The following is an 18814-nucleotide window of genomic DNA, read 5'->3' as shown; positions in this document are numbered from 1 at the left end:
TTTTTGTTACTGTACTGTATACATACAGTCTACATACAGTCCACATAATTATGCAATCTTGTGTGCGTCCAATTGCAATGTACTGTGTCAGTGCATGCGGGGGGTACATTCATCACCTTTAGTAATAGCTCTAGTTAGTAATTCATTTCTGTGTAATAGATTTTTATGAAAAGTACAACTCTAGATAAAAAAAAAAGATATTGGACACAAGTTGATTTTTCATTAATGTGTATTTTTAGTCTCTTTTTATCTATGGACATTTGGGGAAAAAAGATTTTGACTGCTCCAGTTAATGTTTACAGATATTTTTTTATGAACAGGAGAAGGGTAAGGTAACATTATGATGCTCACCAATGGTCACTTTCTCAAGAAAAAAAAATCAGCATAAAGTGGTGCAAAACTCAGGACCAGAACACTTGTCATTATTTTTAACCACAACAAGTGTATAGAGGGTTTATATATATATAAGCCAGATTTATTAGATTTCTCACATTCAATTACCTTTGCCTTAGACTTTCTTTTGACGTAGTAGATAACATTGGAGTGGTGTCTTTTACTAATTATTAGAAACAGAATTTTTTACAGTTATACGTTATTTGTATGATATGCATGCGATTGAGCTTGATCTTCACGACGAAACTTTTTGTTAAGTTTGTGGAAGATGGTACATAATTGAAAGAGAAGTAAAATATTGCTTCAGTATTCTTTACAGAAATGATATGTTATCAAACATGATATAATTATAACTTAGAAAACTATATACAGTTATATATTGATTGCGATTTAATGTCAGTTTCAATAATTTCCAACTGAGGCTGGTAAACTTTTGCTACTTTAATGTTTAGTAAAAAATGGTTTAAATATGCGAAATCTCTCATAAGGGAATATAGAATTTGCTTCAGTAAATTTCCATTACAGAATTTGTTAAATTTGGTATTGAATCAAACATTAGAACATAAATGCATAAAATATAGGTACAGATTCGAATACAGTTAATTGATCTTGCCTGATAAGGATTTCCCAAAGGTTTTCAGGCAGTAATCTTTCGAACTTGAGCTTTGATTGTTATACTTAGTACTTATTTTGTTTCAGTATAAAAAAAAAATTGGGATTTTTTGAAATATGCCGGGAATTCTGCGTCTTTAAGCTTTTTATTTCAGTGTAAGTTTTGTCTGTAGACTATTATCAGAGTAAAGGGCGAGAGGTATGTAAGCTTCTAGATCATTTGCAGGGCTTTGGTCTCAGTATTTCACTATTGCTCGTATAATGTATTAGTATGCTTTGCTGTATTGTGCTTCATAAAAATTGCTTTCTCTAGGTGTAAGAACAGTAACATGGATCCCAGGGGAGGAGAAAGTCCATATTACAGTGAATGGTATCGGTATAGGTCACAAGGTTACAGTGATAGCCGATACGGCCATGACTATCCTCCTGACATTGAAGATGATGCACAAGGTTATCGTGTTTATGGGGAGGAGTTACACAGGCAAGGTCCTGATCATCACAGATATTATTATGATGATATTGATGATCCTGGTTATAGAAGATATTACCTTGAGGAGGTCGAACGCTACGGTGAAAGAGAATACCACCGTGACAGTGTTGAAGGTCCTAGTTACAGGAGAGATTCCCATGAGGAGGTCGGACCTTATGGTGAGAGGGAATACCACCGTGACAGTGTTGAAGATCCTGGTTACAGAAGATATTACCTTGAAGAGAGGGAGAGGGAGTACTACCGTGACAGTATTGAAGGTCCTAGTTACAGGAGATATTCCCATGAGGAGGTCAGACCTTATGGTGAGAGGGAATACCACCGTGACAGTGTTGAAGATCCTGGTTTTAGTAGATATTACCATGAGGCGATCAAACGTTATGGTGAGAGGGAGTACCACGATGACAGTGTTGAATATCCTGGTTACGGTAGATATTACCACGAAGATGTCAGAAGTTCCAGTTATAGCAGGTACCCCCATGACTATGTTGAAGATCCTATTTACAGCACACACCATCGTGAAAAAGATCCTGGTTATAGAACATACCACCATGACAATGTAAAAGACAATACAAAAGAATCTGGTGACAACATCCGCAATGATAATGTAGAGGATTCTGGTGACAGCAGATGTCACCATGATAATTTTGAAAGGCAAAGACTCCAGAAGACTCAGAAAAGTCCTGTGCCAGTGATAGAACATACTCCGTCAAACACATGCACAGGACAAAAGATTCATAATAATGTTAAAAATAGCACAGAAAATGCTAAACCAATTCCAACAATTCATGGCAAAGGTTACAACAGATCACCAAAGAAATGGAATGAACAACGGGGGACTCCTCAGAGTGTTAACACCATTATTAATAGCAAACCTGCAACACCTGGAAAGCAGGTTATTAGACCTTTTGTGCCAGCAAGTCAGCAACAAGGTTCATATGACAAGAGAGTTGCTGTGTCCAAAGCTACTGTGAATTCTGGATTTAAACCTCAAGAGAACCAAGTTAGTAATCCTAAGCCTCATAGTCCATCTTTAGCATCATTAAAAGGAAATCAGTCTCTTAAATTGAGTACTACAATGAGCCAGCAGTCGAAAATTGGGACTGAAATCTCTCTGCAATCTGTGACTGATATAGATCAACAGTCAAATATTGAAACAACAAAATTTGGGCAGGTTGGTGTACTGCAGCACGAAAATAGCTCATTCAAACTGAAATCTACACTTCTTCAGCAGTCTGAAGGCACCAAAGTTAACTTCCCTAGAACCAGCCTAGATAACCAGACTTTTCTTCCTGTAACTTTGACTGATTTGCAGACTAGTTCTAGAACGCAGTCATCAAATCCTTCATCTGCTTTAACAAGCTCACAGCTAACGTCATCCAGCTTAAGATTTAGTTCAGGTCTTCCTGGAAGTATAAGCCAGGTTAAGGCAATGTCAGTTGACAAACCTGTTGTAAAAGAAAGGAATGTTAGAAAAACATCAGATTCATTTCTAAACAAGACTGAAGAAAAACATTGTAGACCAAAAGTTTTAGTAGAGATTGAATTAGTTAAAAAGTTAGAAGGTATTGAACTTGGTACACAAAACAAGGAAAGAGAGAAAATTAAAGACTTACCCGTGAAAGTGACTGATTCTGGAATAACTCTTCGTAAAGATATACATGAAGATGAATGTATATCAGCAATAGAGAAAGACAAAAAGAATGAAGACAGTGGCAGTGTAGCCAAGGTTGTTGTTTCAACCATAGGACATTTTTCTAACACAGTGAAAATTGGGGAGGATGCTTCATGTCTTGTAAGACATGAGAGGGAAGAGCATAAAGAAACGCAAGGCTTGGAGGAAGAAACAAATAGAAAAAGTGAAAAAGACATCATTTACAATACACAGAATGAAGGGGCTAAAACAGAAAAAGAAATTGTTGTAGACAAAGATATGTTGCAAAATAGGTTTAATGATGAAACTGAAACTTGCATCACTGATAAGCAAGGGGTTATCCTTGAAGCAAACTCAAGCAGTACCAAGGATATTATAACTTCAGTTATAGCTGCTAAACCAAAACCTGAATTTGATGCAACTGAATATAAGCTGACTGTAGGAGTAAATGAAACAGAACCAAATTACTCTGAAGAAAAAGAAGATACCAGCAGTTTAATAGAAGGAGAACATGATATGACAATAAAACCTTGTGATGAATATAATAAAGATGAAAAAGAGATTGAAAATGGAGAAACTGCTAGGAACAGTTTAACTACAGAGGGAAAGGAAAAGGGAGAAATAGTTTGCCCTGTTAGTGATCTTCATAAAAGAGTCTTGGAAAAATTAAGCCGTAAAACTTCACTGGTCAGAAAGGTCAATGACCATTCATTGAAACTACTAGAAAATTCAAAAACTTCAAATAGTAGTGGAAGTTTGGTAGAACTTGCAATGGATGATAACCTAATGGAAGTTGATGACAGTTTTGATGCTTGTTCAGACACTGATAGTTTTGACTTGAAGGCAAACAATAATACTGAAACCAAAAACAAGATATATGCTGAAAATGATTATAGAGCTGAAAATGAAATAGATGAATTAAATGTTGATCAATCATTAACTAGTGTAACTGAGACAGACATGGAAGATACAAGTTTTGAATGCAGATTGGACACTTCAAAGAGTCCTGAAGTAACAGAACAGAATTCAGCAGGTGAACAGAGTACAAACCTGATGAGTGAGTATAATGACTGTTCAACTAACATGCTTGGTGGAGAATCTGAAACATATTTTGGGGTTGTTGATAATTCAGATGCTAGCATGCATATATCTGACACTGTTGATATTGGTGTTAAGAATGTTAATAACAGAGTTCATGTTTTTGAATTAGAACATAGAGATTCACTTAACATAGGTGATGCAAAAGTAGAAAAAATAGATGCACTAGGTATGTTTGCTGTTGATGAATTTGGAAGCAAAGACACTAATAACATTGATGATGCTCATTATTTGGAAAATAGGGATACACCTCATGTTGATGTTATATTGGAAAGTATGGACACTGATAGTAAAGTCAGTGAAGCTAAATTGGGATGTGTGGATTCTCATAACAGTGATGCTGCTATTAGATTAGAAAGTAAGGACACTTCAAGTATGGTCTATGCGAATACAGTGGGTAACATGGATACTTATGATACTGGAAATAAAGACAAACATGATATGATTGATGACAATGGCCATTGTGAGGTTACTGATGCATTTCAAAATGAGGGTTTAGATGGTAAGACATTTAATGTGGCACAAACAAACCAGATGACCTTCTTCTCCTGGCACTAACACTGTTGCTGTGTGTTCTACATAGTGTTTACCATAATTTCTTGTGGATAACTCTCACCTTTTTATTATACACATTTGCCTTTTATATTGCTTTTATTTGAAAAATGTAAAAAAGATTTTTCTTATAAACCAGAACCAGATAATCCATGGGTTATTTGAGAATAATACATTGTGGCAGTAAATATTAATTGTACTCTTACTTGGGTGAAAGCTTATCACAGCTTTGCAGCATTATCACATATGTATAGAGACCGTACAAAGAGTTCTTTGCGTACTTTGATTTTGGTATTGGACTGATCTATATGAATCCCGCACGATAACTCAAACGATAACATGTTTGATAATTATGATCTTTCTTCATTAAATTGTTTCAATACAGAAAATATTTTTGTATAACATTACAGTATGCTCTTAACTTTTATCATTGACAACCTTTTTGAGTTCAACGATGCATGAAAACCATAACAATCAAACGATAATATAAATGTGTATGCTGTCGTTAAAATTATCGTGCGGGAGTAGTACTTGCACTGGTAACAAGTAAATATAGACAGTGGACTTCATTATTAAGGAACGAATATATTACATTCAATCTTAGTCATCATATTATTACTGATTGACAGCAAAACTTTTAAATTAATGCTAATTAATTTGCATGATGCACGGAAGTATTTAATTTGTAAATATAATATCCTAACAATTGAAAATCTGAACAGATACCTATGTTTTTAAGACGTAGGGGGTATCTGCAAGAAATTATGGTAACTAAATTTGCTAGAAGCTTCTCTTTTTCTTGTTTATAATAATATATTCTTTGCATAAGCTATATTCTTTAGGGAATGTATGATTGTTTGGGATTTTGCAGTGAACTTGCATTGCATGTCATGTCATTTGATTACTGGTTATGATTGTTTAAAGCTCTGAGATACTTCTTATTATCAATAAACTGTTGATTCATGGTACCAGAATCATATCCATCGACTATTTTTATCACAAATTTAGAACCTCAAGGTGTATGTAGAATTATAGTTAATTCTACTTTGCCAAAGATTTTAATTTTGGTGATTTGGAACAAAATGGGTTTGTACAGTATACAAACTTTAGAAAACTTACTTTGTGGAGTGTAGATATCTTATCAATAGTTAACTATGCAATGTATTAGTAACTTGTTTAAATTACATGTATAAAAATTCCCAATCCATCCCATGTTGCCCAAGGAATCAATCCCAAGTAATGCCATATGAAATAAATTCTTGTACTAACAGTACTAAACACAGTTCAAGGGCTGAACAGAAAACTGTTGTATCTCCTCTTATATTTAATATGGGTCACAACAGTTTTCTGTTCAACTCTTGAATTGTATAAACTGTATCAAATTTAAAACTCCTGACCAAAATGGAATAGTTAAGTTGCTCATTATGATGGTCAAGTTTGTTAGTTTTCAGCTTGATTTTTAGCTCACCTGAGCACAAAGTGCTCAAAGGTGAGATTTTGTGATCGCCCTGTGTCCGTCGTCCGTCGTCAACAATTTGACTGTTAAGTCACTCTAGAGGTCACAATTTTGGCCCAATCTTAATGAAACTTGATCAGAATGTTACCCTCAATAAAATCTTGGACGAGTTCAATATTGGGTCATCTGGGGTCAAAAACTAGGTCACCAGGTCAAATCAAAGGAAAACCTTGTTAACACTCTAGAAGTCACAATTTTGGCCCAATCTTAATGAAACTTGGTCAGAATGTTACCCTCAATAAAATCTTGGACATGTTCAATATTGGGTCATCTGGGGTCAAAAACTAGGTCACAGGTCAAATCAAAGGAAAAGCTTGTAAACACTCTAGAGGTCACAATTTTGGCCCAATCTTAATGAAACTTGGTGAGAATGTTACCCTCAATAAAATCTTGGACGAGTTCAATATTGGGTCATCTGGGGTCAAAAACTAGGTCACCAGGTCAAATCAAAGGAAAAGCTTGTTAACACTCGAGAGGTCACAATTTTGGCCCAATCTTAATGAAACTTTGTCAGAATGTTACTCTCAATAAAATCTTGGACGAGTTCGATATTGGGTCATCTGGGTTCATAAACTAGGTCACCAGGTCAAATCAAAAGAAAAGCCTGTTAACACTCTAGAGATCACAATTTTGGCCCAATTTTAATGAAGCTTGGTCAGATGTTATTCTCAAAAATATCTTGGACGAGTTAAATATTGGGTTATCTGGGGTCAAAAACTAGTTCACCAGGTCAAATCAAAGGTAAAGCTTTTTAACACTGTAGAGGCCACATTTATGAATGTATCTTCAAGAATCTTGGTCAGAATGTTACTCTCAATAAAATCTTGGACGAGTTCAATATTGGGTCATCTGTGTTCATAAACTAGGTCACCAGGTCAAATCAAAGGAAAAGCTTGTTAACACTCTAGAGGTCACAATTTTGGCCCAATCTTAAAGAAACTTTGGCAGAATGTTATTTTCAAAAATATCTTGGACGAGTTAAATATTGGGTTATCTGGGGTCAAAAACTAGGTCACCATGTCAAATCAAAGGAAAAGCTTTTTAACACTGTAGAGGCCACATTTATCACTGTATCTTCAAGAATTTTGGTCAGAATGTTAATCTTGATGGTCTCAAAGTCCAGTTTGAATCTGGGTCATGTAGAATCAAAAACTAGGTCACCAGGTCAAATCAAAGGAAAAGCTAGTTAACACTTTAGAGGCCAAATTTATGACCATATCCTAATAAAACTTGGTCAGAATGTTGATCTTGATGATCTATAGGTCAGATTCAAATCTGGGTCAGGTGGGGTCAAAAACTAGGTCATGAGGTCAAATCAAAGAAAAAGCTTGTTGACACTCTAGAGGCCACATTTATGACTGTATCTTCAGGAAACTTGGTCAGAATGTTAATCTTGATGATCTTTAGGTCAAGTTTGAATCTGGATCATGTGGGGTCAAAAACTAGGGCACCGGCCGGGTCAAATCAAAGGAAAAGCTTGTTAACACTTTAGAGATCACATTTATGACCATATCTTTATGAAACTTGGTCAGAATGTTAATCTTGATGATCTTTAGGTCAATAGGTCAGGTGAGCGATACAGGGCCTTCATGGCCCTGTTGTTCAGGAATCATATTTTATTAATTTTAATTGAAGGCTTCTATTCATGACTCATTAGTATGTATTTTGGACTAACAGTTTTGAAACCTGCTAATAGCACATCAAGGAAATAATTGAAGACTCACGGTATGTTGAGGCTCTGTAGTGACCAATCATCAAGAGATTATTTAAGGCCAAAATCAAAAAAGAAAACCATTGGTAAGGGGATCTGCTATTGGTCAATTTAGAAAATACTTAGTCTGACCATTAATACAGAGATCTTTAGTTGGTCCATTAGAAGAGGTCTGGGTAAATATTTAGTCTGACCATTAATACAGAGATCTTTAGTTGGTCCATTAGAAGAGGTCTGGGTAAATATTTAGTCTGACCATTAATACAGAGGTCTTTAGTTGGTCCATTAGAAGAGGTCTGGGTAAATATTTAGTCTGACCATTAATACAGAGATCTTTAGTTGGTCCATTAGAAGAGGTCTGGGTAAATATTTAGTCTGACCATTAATACAGAGGTCTTTAGTTGGTCCATTATTAATGGGGTCTGCTATATGTCATTTAGGGGCTATTTAGATTGACCATTAATGCAGCTTTAGGTCTTTAGTCAGTCTATTAGCAAAGAGCTCTGCTGTTAGTCAACCAAGCAAAGGTTTAGCCTCCCCATTAATAAGGAGATATTTGATTATCAGGCATTAAGGAGATGATTGCTATTGGCCAAATCAGGTAAATATCAAATCTCCCCATCAGTTAGATCATTTACTGCTGCTATTGACAGACCAAGGAATTATTTAATATCACCATTAATGTAGAGATCTTTAATTGGTTCCTTTAAACAAGGAGATTCCTTTTGGTCAATTGGTAAGGGTGTCTGTGACTCAGGCTAGCTCATATTGAGTGAGGGGGCGACCCTTAAGGGGCCATTTTGGTTGATCAGCAGATTATTGGGGGCCATTGTTGACCCTTGTTGGCACCTTAAAAAATGGCTCTTTGGCTGTTGGCCTACTAACGGAAAGTAGTGGACCATCAGTCTGTACGAGGTTAACCAAATGGGACTGTTTCGTCTAGCGTCAATACCACTTACTAGAACGACTTGATACTAATGCAGATGTAACCTGTGACCATTCTTCATCTTCAGACATCACCTGACCTCAGTTTGACTTTGACCTCATTTTGGACTTTGGTTGCTTTATATGGGTCATCTCTTAATTAACCAAATGGGACCATTTTGTCTAGCATCAATACCCCTTACAAGAATGAATTGATACTAATACAGATGTAAACTGTGACCATTCCTCATCTTCAAACATCACCTGACCTCAGTTTGACCTTGACCTTGACCTCATTTTGGACTTAGGTGCAAAATCTCTCGACAAGGATGCCACTGGGGGCATCAAGCGTTTATTGAACGCAGCTCCTTGTTTATTACTATACTTTATACATAGAGTCTGCATGTGCAATCTTGTGTGCTCCTGAACCCATGCAAACAATTTAATGAAACTTAATACGTTCAAGTGAACAGTAGTAACCCAGTTTTGCATGTTAGGGTCTTTCAGAAAACAATATACAGAGTTATAGGACTTTGTTTTTTACTACTATGCTATATATATAGTCTGCATATGCAATCTTGTGTGCGCTTAATCTCTCGAACCTTTGCACACAATTAAATGAAACTTAACACAAGTGATCAGTACCAACCCTAGTTGTGCATGGTGGATGTTATGTTCTTTTAGATAAATATTCTGCAGAGTTAAGGGACTTAGTTTTTTGTTACTATGCTATATACATAGAGTCTGCATTATGCAATCTTGAACTTGCCTAAATCTCCAGAACCCTTGCACACAATTTAATGAAACTTCACACAAGTGATCAGTACCAACCTTAGTTGTGCATGCACAGTGCATGTTATATTCTTTCAGAAAAAAAATCTGCAGAGTTATGGGACTTCATTTTTGTTACTTTACTATATACATACAGTCCACATAATAATGCAATCTTGTATATGCATCAAATTGCAATGTACTATTTCAGTGTGTGCGGAAAGTACATTTATCACCTTGAACACAGTGTTAGCTGTACTTTTTTCAGCTTTGCGTTAATTTATGCATTTTTTTCACCTATTTTCTCTTATGATACTTGTAGCATCTTTTGAAAATGCAGTCAAGACAGAGTGGTTCGTATCATTTCACGCTGTTGTTTCGATGCACAGCTGCTTAGTTATATATCTATTAGTTGATCATCACTTGAGTACTTTATTATTAAACAAGGAATATATGAATATTGTGGTTATTAATACCTGAATATGTCATTAGGTTAGCATTGCTCAGTTCTGCATGGCCATAATCTTTTGTTCTTACAACATTTCTCATGTTTTAAACTTTAACTTGTCAATATTTTAAACTTTAACTTGTAAGACAAGCATGATTTTACGCCATAGAAAGGTTGCAGTTTCACACGTATATGTACATATTAGTTTTCCTTTTTTATTTCAGTAAGCACCAGAGATGTCAAAATCAAAATTTTTTAACATAACGTTTCTCACAAATTCAGGCGTACACATCTAAACTGTACTTGATTTGAACTTGCAATACCTAAATCTGATCTCTTTAAGTAAGAGAAACTCAGTTCAATTTTTCTGACATGTTTTAGCAGATATTTATTAGTTTTTAAAGAATTCTATGACACATGTGTATGTACACTTACATTTGAGCCACACCATGAGAAAACCAACATAGTGCATTTGCGACCAGCATGGATACAGACCAGCCTGCACATCAATGCAGTCTGGTCAGGATCCATACAGTTCGCTTTCAAAGCCTATTGCAATTAGAGAAACCGTTAGTGAACAGCATGGATCCTGACCAGACTGCGCAAATGCGCAGACAGGTCTGGATCCATGCAGGTAGCAAATGCATTATGTTGGTTTTCTCATGGCGTGGCTCATTTATTGAAATTGCTACCTGTCTAATTTGTTACTACTGCTGTGCATGAATAGATTCTTGTTACTCAAGACAGTTTTAACTAACATGAGTTTGCATGACTGAATTATTTTAAAACTAATACTAAAATAATGACTGATAATGTTTTGTTAACGAAAATGATTCATTGTTTGTAAACTTAAGTAAATTTTTACCTGAAGCCGTCACTTTTCACAGACAGTTGAATGGCGTCCTGTTTTCTAGGGGAACTTTATGAGAACGGTCAAGGTCACAGTCACCTTGAGACTGAAAATGATCTAGAGTAAAAGCTAGAGAAATTTGTTACTTTATTTCAATGTGACAAAAAAAAACCCCAACATGATCAGACCACAAAAAAGAACTGTTTTTTGTTTGTCTAAAAAATTTATGTGCTTAAGATCTTTGAAAAAAAGGAAATGAATCTGTTGAATATGAATTTATATTTAGTCACTCCAATATTACTGCCAGTAATTTTTTGTATGGCAAAACTTAACCAAGTTGTAATTGTATTCTCCCCATATGAGCCGCCCCATGAGAAAACCAACATAGTGCGTTTGCAAACAGCATGGATCCAGATCAACTGCGCATCTGCGCAGTCTGGCGAGGATCCATGCTGTTTGCTTCCAAAGCCTATTGCAATTAGTGAAACTGTTAGCAACCAGCATGGATCCTGACCAAATATAAGCACAGATGTGCAGGGCAGGCTGGTTGGGATCCATGCTGGTAGCAAATGCACTATGTTGGTTTTCTTATGGTGCGGTTCATATAAATTATGGTAGGGACATAATTGGTTCCCCCTCCTTTCCGTTATTCACCCTGTCAAAAATAACAACAACTGATACTGCAGAATACAGTCTTGTCAGCAAATTCTTACATTCCTATAATTTATACAAAGTTTTTCAAATTTTTTAAAGTGAAAAACAACATGATAATTGGAATGATAAATGCAGTTAGATTTATCAAATCCACTCTTATTTTGGAATGAATCATGGCCTAAAGGCAGTTTATAGTGAGACCAAAGGTGTAATTGCATATAAGGCAACTGTGGCCAAGGTCACAGGTGCTAAAAATAGAAAGAAAAAAACAGTGTCGCCTGAGTAACCCAAATTTGGCTTAAAGGAATCAAATGCAACATGTGCTTTAGGAAGTTCATATCAGTACCAAGGTTGAGTTTGCATCTGTATTGGGTTTGTGGGTTCAAGGTTAGCCTCTACAGACAAGCTTGGACCCAGGCTAATTCAAGTAAATTTTAAAGAAATTTTCCAGTGGGTTAAATGTCATCATTTTGTTGTGGGGGAATTCTGCATTATCACCTTAATTTTCCTACAACCTTTCCTCTACCTGATTGTAAATCAACATTTAAGGTAGTTCTCATGTTGGATCGAAATTTTTTTCTACATTGTAGAATTTGATTAAACTCTTATTTTTCAAAACTTCAGAATATACCTAGAAAATTCAGCAAATAAAAAAGATAGGGTTGTGTGCTAGATTTTTTGCTAGACTGCTTTGAAAAATTTGGACCTAATGCAATATTTCATTATGTGTCTATGGGAAAATCTTAACTTTCATAACATTTTCGCGAATAGAATTTTTTCTAAAATGTAGATTTTGACGAAACTTCCCATGGTTGTTAATAAACATATTGACTATAATTTGGTGAAATAAAATGTATAGGTCCGTTTGGTTATTTTAGAGATATTTGACCATGATTAAAGTGAACCAGACATTTCACGCTAATTTTAACACATTATTTTGAATTTTTTAAGCTCGACTATCAAGAATAATGAGCAATCCTAGCAACAGGCCTGTCATTCGCGACGGTTTCAATTTATAATGGTTTCATTTCTACCAAATCCACATTTAAAAGTTTTAGATAAAGCGAATCACTTCCATCAACGTGTTGAATACCTTAAGATTATAAGACCAAAGCACAAAGATCCATCATGATTTTAGCTGAATTGTTTCATTAGAAAGTCATTGTTATGTTTTTGTTATATTTTTTTTTTAAAAGTCTTAGTAGAATAACTATCCTTTGAATTTCTTTTAACATCTTGTTTTATCTAGTTTATTAATTGTCCATTATATTAAGTAAGTCAAATATCTCCATCAAGTTTCGATATTATTCCTTTTCACTTAAACTCTGTTTATTTACGTACCAGATTCTAATTCAAGCTGACAAAGTATTTGCAGATAAAGCTTTGCAATCTCGAAAATAGATATACCATGACGCAGATGTACTTAGTAGTATAGCAAAGGACATACAGATCCATTGAGGTATATTTACTGACAATGGCTTTTTGCGATGTAGAAATCAAGGTTAATGTCAGATACCAGATTCACAAATAATTATGACAACTATTTTGAGCAAATACAATGATAACTCAGCATCACTTGATAGATCACAAAGAGCAGGTAAGAAAAAGGAACAGTCAAACTGACAATAAGTGATCTTCCTGTAAATGACCCTCATTGACATGTGAAGATCTGGGTTAATATTTCGTACCATTCCATATTGACAAAGTCTTTTGAGTAAAGCTTGAAACTTTCAACATCTGTTTAACCATCACCATGTCCAGTTATAGGCAAGAGTACATAACTCCATCAAGGATTTTGGCTGAATTATGGCCCTTTTTGACTGAGAAATCTTGGTTAAGTTTTTCGTACCAGTTCATATTTTTTGTAAAGTGTTTGACATATGGCTTTGAAACTTTTATCACTTGTTAAGTATAATAGTCTCTATCTGTAGGAAAGAGAACATAACTCTGTCATCTATTTTGGCTGAATTATGGCCCATTTTGGACTTTGAAATTGGTTCTGTTTCCATACAAGTCCATGTTTTGTCAAAACTATTTGACATATGGCTTTTAAACTTTGAACACTTGTTTATCATTATGATTTCCATCTGTAGGCAAGAGTACATAACTATTTTGACTGAATTATGGCCCTTTTTGGACTTTGAAATTGGCTCATATATTGCCATTTATTGCAAGACTTATCGAAATCAAAGTAATACAGGAACATTGTTTGTCTAATCTATTTATTTCTTTTGTCTGAATATCCGTGGAAATATTTTGACACCATTCTTCAATCAATTCTTCGAATAGTCGAGCGCGCTGTCATCAGACAGCTCTTGTTTAACATGCCGTTTGTTTTACTATCATATTTTGACTTAAGAAATATAGCAACAGTGCCATTGTAACAAATTTATGCACAGGTTTCAATTAATTCATAAATTGGTTTTCATTTCCATAGGCCAAATCCAGGCTTAGAATTACAGATAAATAACGCAATCACTTCCAGTTTTTCAAACGTGTTGAACTACCTTAAGAATAAAAGAACCCAAACTAACAAAGATCATCCTTATTTAATAGACTGTAGATTGTATATCATAAGAAAGTATTTAGTTGATGTATGTATGGTGTATATATATTCTTTTTTTAAGTTTTAAGTAGCATTATATTTTTTCTATCCCATTTTCTAGATATTTTCTTTTTTTATTTTGGATTTTATTTTATGTTTTTATTAATTTCTTTATATATTAAGTAAGTTCAAATATCTCACAGACTTCAGTTAGATTATTATTCTCTTCATTAAACTTGTTTGTTTTACCTACACAGATTTGCTAGATTCAGAGCTGAGGAAGAAGTATAATATCAGAGAAGCCTTTGTCAGTCTTGGCAAGATAGATAATCAGCCAATTGAGACAGATGATGAGCTTTGTGACGTAGATAATCAGCAAAGTGAGATACAGGATCAACAGTTTGAGGTAGATGAACAGACAAGTGAGTTAGATGACCAGGGAAGTGAAGTAGGAGATATGCAAAGTAAGTTAAATGATCAGGGAAGTGAGGCAGAATATCAGCAGAGTAAGGTTAATGACAGACTATATGAGCCAATTCCAAATGATAATCAGGCATGTCAGTTAGAAGATCAGCAAAAAGAGGCAGAGGGTAAGAAAGAGGATACAGTCAAAACTGACAATTGTGAGCATCCTGTGAATGACTCACCATTAGACAAAACATGTGAAGAGCCTGGGGATAGTATTGCTAGTGATATGCATTCCCCAATGAAAGGTTTTGAAGAAGGTAAAAGTAATCAAGAAAAACTTGGTTTAACACCCAATGAAGGTAAGAGGACGACTGTTCCACTGAGTGAACGTTTTGGTCAGCTTGCTTATAGACCAGAAGAGACTGAAACTCAGGAGTGTGCTAATGAAACTGTGTATAAAGCTGAATTTGAAAATATTATAAATAGACTTAAGAAAAATGAATCAAATGATCAGACTGAATCTAAAACAGAACATGAAAATATGGATACGGGTGATGGCAAAGGTGATGATGTAGCAAATGAGTCAAAAAAGGCAAGTGAAAAAGACAAGGAAATGGGTGACAAAAATGACAAGGGGAATACTGCAAATCAGAGTGGCTCAAGAACAAAGACAGAGCTGTCAGGTGTGAAACCATACACAACCAGTCCTGGTAAGCTTTTTTAAGAGACTCTACCAGTTATATGTTTACCTCTGCCTAAATTAAATTATGATTAGACATGTTTTGTGCTCCTTATAGGCTTTTGTGCTTAGAGATCATCTTATGTTTCCAGTATGTCCTGTTTAATCACAGCATGACAAATCGTGAGCTTATATGATAATTGCATGGAAAATGAATTTTCTTGAGACAGATTTGTGTCAGTTGAAAATTGTTGGGTACTGTGTTCAAAATTACCGAAATTACTGGAGTTGTCCAGGGTTATCCCCATGAATTTGTTATAGCCGAGCTCTCTGGAATTACAGCCGAGTACAATTTTTAGCGGTTTATTGCAATTATGCATAATATTATTCATTTATGTAAATTGAGATGATAAAGTATAACATTATATATGAAACAGCTTGTGAAAATGTAAATGATACATATTTAACTAGGGTAGCTAGTAATATATCAATAAGAAATCAATGCAAGAATCTCTATTCAATATTTCCTATGTATGAATGAGATATATGAGACTTTTTTGCCTGAGTGTTTGAAATATACGTGTACTATAAGCATACCATGATGAGTAGGTTTCATGATGATTTTCAAGGATTTTATTTCCAGTGTCGTTCTTGGACTACAGTGATGAGTCAGATGATGAACTTCTGGTCACGCCATCCGCCTTTTTGCGATCTATCGAAGAAATCAAGTGAGTTTAAAACTTTATTTTCTCTTTTTAGCTCACCTGAGCACGAAATGCTCATGGTGAGCTATTGTGATCAAGTTGTGTCCATCGTCTGTCGTGCATGTGTCCGGTCATCCATCTGTCGACAACAGTTTCTTTAAACATCTCCTCTTCTTGGGTTGATTGCCTGTGGTCAGTAGGTGACTCCTTTTGTTCTGGAGTCAGTAGGTCAGTAGTCATGGTGGCAATGACCTTGAGACTTAAAACTGTTTTCACTCAATAATTAAAGAATACTTTGGCCTATAGTCATAATGCTAAAGTTTATTAGGATGATTGTGTGTAGTAAGTCTATTACCATTATTGATTTTTGGTGGATCAGAAGGTCAGAGGTCAAGGTTTCAAGGTTACAGTGATCTTGAGACTGAAAATGGTTGCTGGTCAACAACTGAAGAACTCTTTGACCTACAGTCATCAAACTTCATGGTTGCTGGTGGTCAATGGATGGCCCCAATTGATTTTTGGTTGCGGGTTTATCCCGCTACCAAAGTTACAAGTGTATATCTGACAATCATATAGTTTCTTTATTTGATTCCAAATCACATCCAAAGATGTTCATGTGCTACACAAAGTAGTCCCATTCATGAATAATACGGATGAATTATCAATGATCAAGCAGTTCTTATTCATCCTCTATCCATTCACACTGACCGTTTAGATTATACAAGATCTAACAATGATAATGTATTCCAGCCCATCATGGCATGGTTACATCACTAACTTCCAGCTGGCAATTTAGATAAGTTCATGTAAGGTCAGGCAGAGTTAATCTTTGATATAAGACGCATTTGTATTTGTTTCTTATACATTTATATTTATAGATTGGCATACAGAAAATAAATCTAGCAAAACCCGCAACCACCAGACATCTCAAGGCTTTGATTGACTTATAGGTCAAAAACTAGAGGTCATGGTGTCCTAGAGACTTAAATTTGTTTCTGCTGAGAAACTTATGAACACTTCAACCTGCAATTGCCAGCCTCCATAGTTACGATGGTTGCCTGTAATATAACCTGCAATATTTTTGGGATCAGTAGGTCAAAGGTTAAGGACTCTGTGCCCTGTAGACTGAATGCAATTTCTGCTTAATAATTTAAAAATGTTTTGGCTTTCAGTTTTCATAGAATGTTGCATGTAGTCAGTAGCTGACTCATATTTTTGATTTCATTTGATCAGAGTGCAAGGTCTCCACATACACATTAAACTACCCACTTGCCTTGGCCAGGCTATCCTTTGGGGGTATTATTTGTTTTACAAACAGCTTTTGTTTTATAAATGGCTGCTGAAATAATATAATATTCCGCTTTTTAGCTCACCAGAGCACAAAGTGCTCAAGGTGAGCTATTGTGACCGGTCATTGTCCGGCATCCGTCGGCATGCGTTGTCCATCGTGCTTTGTCCATCAACATTTGCCTTGTGAACACTCTAGAGGCCACATTTGTGACCCAATCTTTATGAAACTTGGTCAGAATGTTAATCTTTATAATCTCTAGGTCAAGTTCGAAACTGGGTCATGTGGGGTCAAAAACTAGGTCAGTAGGTCAGATCAAAGGAAAAGCTTGTGAACACTGTAGAGACGCTTTTGTGACCCAATCTTTATGAAACTTCGTCAGAATGTCAGTCTTGATGATCTCTAGGTCCAGTTTGAATCTGGGTCATGTTGGGTCAAAAACTAGGTCAGTAGGTCAGATCAATGGAAAAGCTTGTGAACACTCTAGAGACCACATTTTTGACCCAATCTTTATGAAACTTAGTCAGAATGTTATGCATGATGATCTCTAGATCAGGTTTGAAACTGGGTCATGTTGGATCAAAAACTAGGTCACCCAGTCAGATCAAAGGAAAAGCTTGTGAACCCTCTAGAGGCGACAGTTATGACCCAATATTTATGAAACTTAGTCAGAAAGTTTGTCTTGATGATTTCAAGGTCAAGTTTGAATCTTGGTCATGTGGGGTCAAAAACTAGTAGGTCACCTGGTCAAGTCAAAGGATAAGCTTGTGAAATTTTAGCGGCCACAGTTGTAAGTCGATCTTTATGAAACTGGGTCAGAATGTTTGTCTTAATCATTTCTAGGTCAAGTTTGAATATGGATCATGTGGGGTCAAAAAAACTAGGTCACTAGGCCAGATCAAAGGAAAATCTTTTCAACACTCTAGAGACCACGATTTAAGTTTGAAACTCATGAGAACTAGTCAGATTGTTTGTTTTGATAATCTATAGGTCAAGTTAGAATCTGGGTCATGTGGGGTCAAAAACTAGGTCACCTGGTCACATCAAAGGAAAAACTTGTGAACACTCTAGACATGCTAGAAGGCACAGATATAACCAAATCTTTATGAAATTTAGTCAGAATGTTTGTCTTGATGATCTTTAGGTCAAGTTTGACTCTTGGTCATGTGGGGTCAAAAACTAGGTCAGTAGGCCAGATCAACAGGCCAGATCAACATTGGTGAGCGATATATAGGGCCATCATGGCCCTCTTGTTTTAAGTTATATGGAAAAAAACACCACTGTTGTGATTGTTTTCAGATTTTGTTGCTTTGATAATATAAATTTTTTCTTGCATTGCAGTGGCCGCCCTGTAGTTATCACACCTACAAAAGTTATGGACTCGAGTCAGAACAGCACTGCTACTACTAGTAGTAGTGATGTAAGTATACTAATGATTCCAAACTGAACAAAATTGATTTAAGCACCGAGTATAATTTGTAGGTAGTTTATACAAGTCAAAGCGATTACTTTCTCAAAAA

At 35.5% G+C, this 18814-nt stretch overlaps 1 protein-coding gene across 1 annotated transcript in view; it reads left to right on the top strand.

Annotated features, from left to right (window-relative positions):
- LOC123546870 (uncharacterized) overlaps nt 1-18814 on the top strand; it is an 80894-nt gene that overhangs the window by 13961 nt on the left and 48119 nt on the right. The window contains exons 3-6 of the mRNA XM_053551171.1: nt 1319-4746; nt 14473-15333; nt 15946-16030; nt 18636-18714. Coding sequence (XP_053407146.1) covers nt 1335-4746; nt 14473-15333; nt 15946-16030; nt 18636-18714 — 4437 coding nt within the window. The 5' untranslated portion in view covers nt 1319-1334. The remainder of the gene's footprint in view (nt 1-1318; nt 4747-14472; nt 15334-15945; nt 16031-18635; nt 18715-18814) is intronic.

The sequence above is a fragment of the Mercenaria mercenaria genome, chromosome 9 (genome assembly GCF_021730395.1).
Source record: "Mercenaria mercenaria strain notata chromosome 9, MADL_Memer_1, whole genome shotgun sequence".
Classification (NCBI taxonomy): domain Eukaryota; kingdom Metazoa; phylum Mollusca; class Bivalvia; order Venerida; family Veneridae; genus Mercenaria; species Mercenaria mercenaria.
This window is presented reverse-complemented; position numbering and strand designations above follow the sequence as displayed.